This window comes from Neophocaena asiaeorientalis, unplaced genomic scaffold, assembly GCF_003031525.2.
Source record: "Neophocaena asiaeorientalis asiaeorientalis breed wild unplaced genomic scaffold, Neophocaena_asiaeorientalis_V1.1 scaffold357, whole genome shotgun sequence".
NCBI classification, from domain to species: Eukaryota; Metazoa; Chordata; class Mammalia; order Artiodactyla; family Phocoenidae; genus Neophocaena; species Neophocaena asiaeorientalis.
In genome coordinates this window covers 2,183,776-2,185,668 of record NW_020173270.1, presented here as the reverse complement: position 1 = coordinate 2,185,668, position 1,893 = coordinate 2,183,776, and the positions used below count along the sequence as shown (strand labels likewise).

The following is a 1,893-nucleotide window of genomic DNA, read 5'->3' as shown; positions in this document are numbered from 1 at the left end:
GGGGCGAGCGGGGCGGGGCGGGGGCCGCGGGAGGCCCCGCCCCCGCCTCCAGGCCCCGCCCCCGCTTCCGGGGCGCTCTAGCTCCTCCTCTCCGCCCCGCTCCTCGCTATCGGCCATCGGTGACAGGGTCACGGTGACCCGGGAGGCGTGGGGCCCGCGGGTTCCCGGGCAGCCCTTCCCCTGCCTGGGGCTTCCCCCTTAACGGGGCCTGGGAGCCTAGTTATCCGGCTCCAGGCGAGGCCCCCCACCTGATGACCCGCCCCCAATCACCGGGATCCTCGGAGCCTCTGTCACCTACCCTGAGCCTTGCTTCTCCTACTTCATGCGACCGTGACTACATCCAGGTCCTCCGCTAACATGTACACATCCCTTTTCACCAGCTGATTCTACTCCCGCCATCTCAGTGACTGTGTCAAGAGGTTCCCCCACCCCCTCCCCGCCCCGTTCCGCACCTGGGTCCGTGTCTGGGATCTTGTCATTGGGCTCAGCGGACTCCCTCCCACATACAGTTTACCCATATACACCAGGCCCCCTCATACTCCTCTGACTCGTTTCACTGTTGCCATCTTTCTGGCTTCTCCAGAAATAAACACGCAACTCCCAAGCGTGGTGACTTTGTCATTTAGAATCAAGTGACTTCCCCATTCTTACACACCCACACCCATCCAGCCCGGGGATACCTGAGGCCAGTGCGACTTTATCTAGGCATCCCAGGGCACGTACACCTCCTTTCTGGTCCCACAGTCCCTGTGCCTGTCTCCCTGGCGTCTTGTCATCTGGAGTCAAGAGCTACCCCCCAGCACCCACACCTGGCTCGGAATCACCGTGACCACATCTAGTCTCCTTGTGATTTCCTGCATGATCCCCTCCCCATATCCTTGAAGCTCAGAGGGAGTCAGATTTTTCCCCTCCCTACAGACCTGATGAACAGCAGCCTACACACATGCTTTCTGTTTTTGTTTTTGGACGCACCGCGAGGCATGTGGCATGTTAGTTCCCCCACCAAGGATCGAACCCGTGCCCCCTGCGTTGGAAGTGCAGTCTTAACCACTGGACCACCAGGGAATTCCCCTGCCCACACACCCATGCCTTCTGTGTCTCTCTTGACCCAGCAAATTGCTCTCCTTTTTATCCCTTCTGATATGACTCCTGTGGCTTATGTAGCTCCCTGTGGAGTCATCCTGACAGGATGGGGAAGACACTTCCTCATCTGGGTTCCCCCACCACTGCCTGCTCCCCCAGCCTGGCGCCCCCATCCTTGTGTAGGGTCCACTCCCCATCCTCCCTTTCCTGACCTGGGCCCGTGTGGGTTTCTCACTGGATTGGGGGTGTGTGTGTGTGTCTCTTGGGGCCCAGGAAAAAACCCGAGGTGGCAGTGCTGGCACTGGACACTGCCTGGGGTAGGAAGCCCAGCCAGGACTGGAGGGTCCCTGCTGGGCTCTGCAGTGTTACTCCCCCTCCAACCCCAGCGTGGACGAGACAGGCCTAGGTACGGGGCCTGGGGTGCCTTGCAGGGTGGCTGTCCCAGATGCAGAGCGAGGCACGGTGAGACCCATGGCAAGCAGGCCGCGGGGAGCCCCCTCCAGGCGTCTGTGTCTGTGTCAGCTCCATCCCATCCTCCCAGTTCTCCCATCTCTGTCGGTTTCTACCCATCTCTGCAGTTTGGTAGCGCGTGCCTCCCCCTCCTCTCCGTTATGATTTGATTTGATTTCTTTTCTTTTGGACAAATCGGTTGTTTCCGTTGTGATTTATCGTGGTGTTGTTTTTTTTTTTTTTTCTTCCTTTTCCCCATCCAGTTATTGTGATCACTCTAAGCCCTGCTCCTGCCCCGTCCCAACGAGCAGGTACCAGCCTTTTTATCATCGCTGCTTGGACCTCTGCACCATTGACCTA

At 59.0% G+C, this 1,893-nt stretch overlaps 1 protein-coding gene across 1 annotated transcript in view; it reads left to right on the top strand.

Annotated features, from left to right (window-relative positions):
• The window catches only part of MAP2K7 (mitogen-activated protein kinase kinase 7), an 8,003-nt gene that overhangs the window by 338 nt on the left and 5,772 nt on the right, over positions 1-1,893 (top strand). The window contains exon 2 of the mRNA XM_024746009.1: positions 1,797-1,844. Coding sequence (XP_024601777.1) covers positions 1,797-1,844 — 48 coding nt within the window. The remainder of the gene's footprint in view (positions 1-1,796; positions 1,845-1,893) is intronic.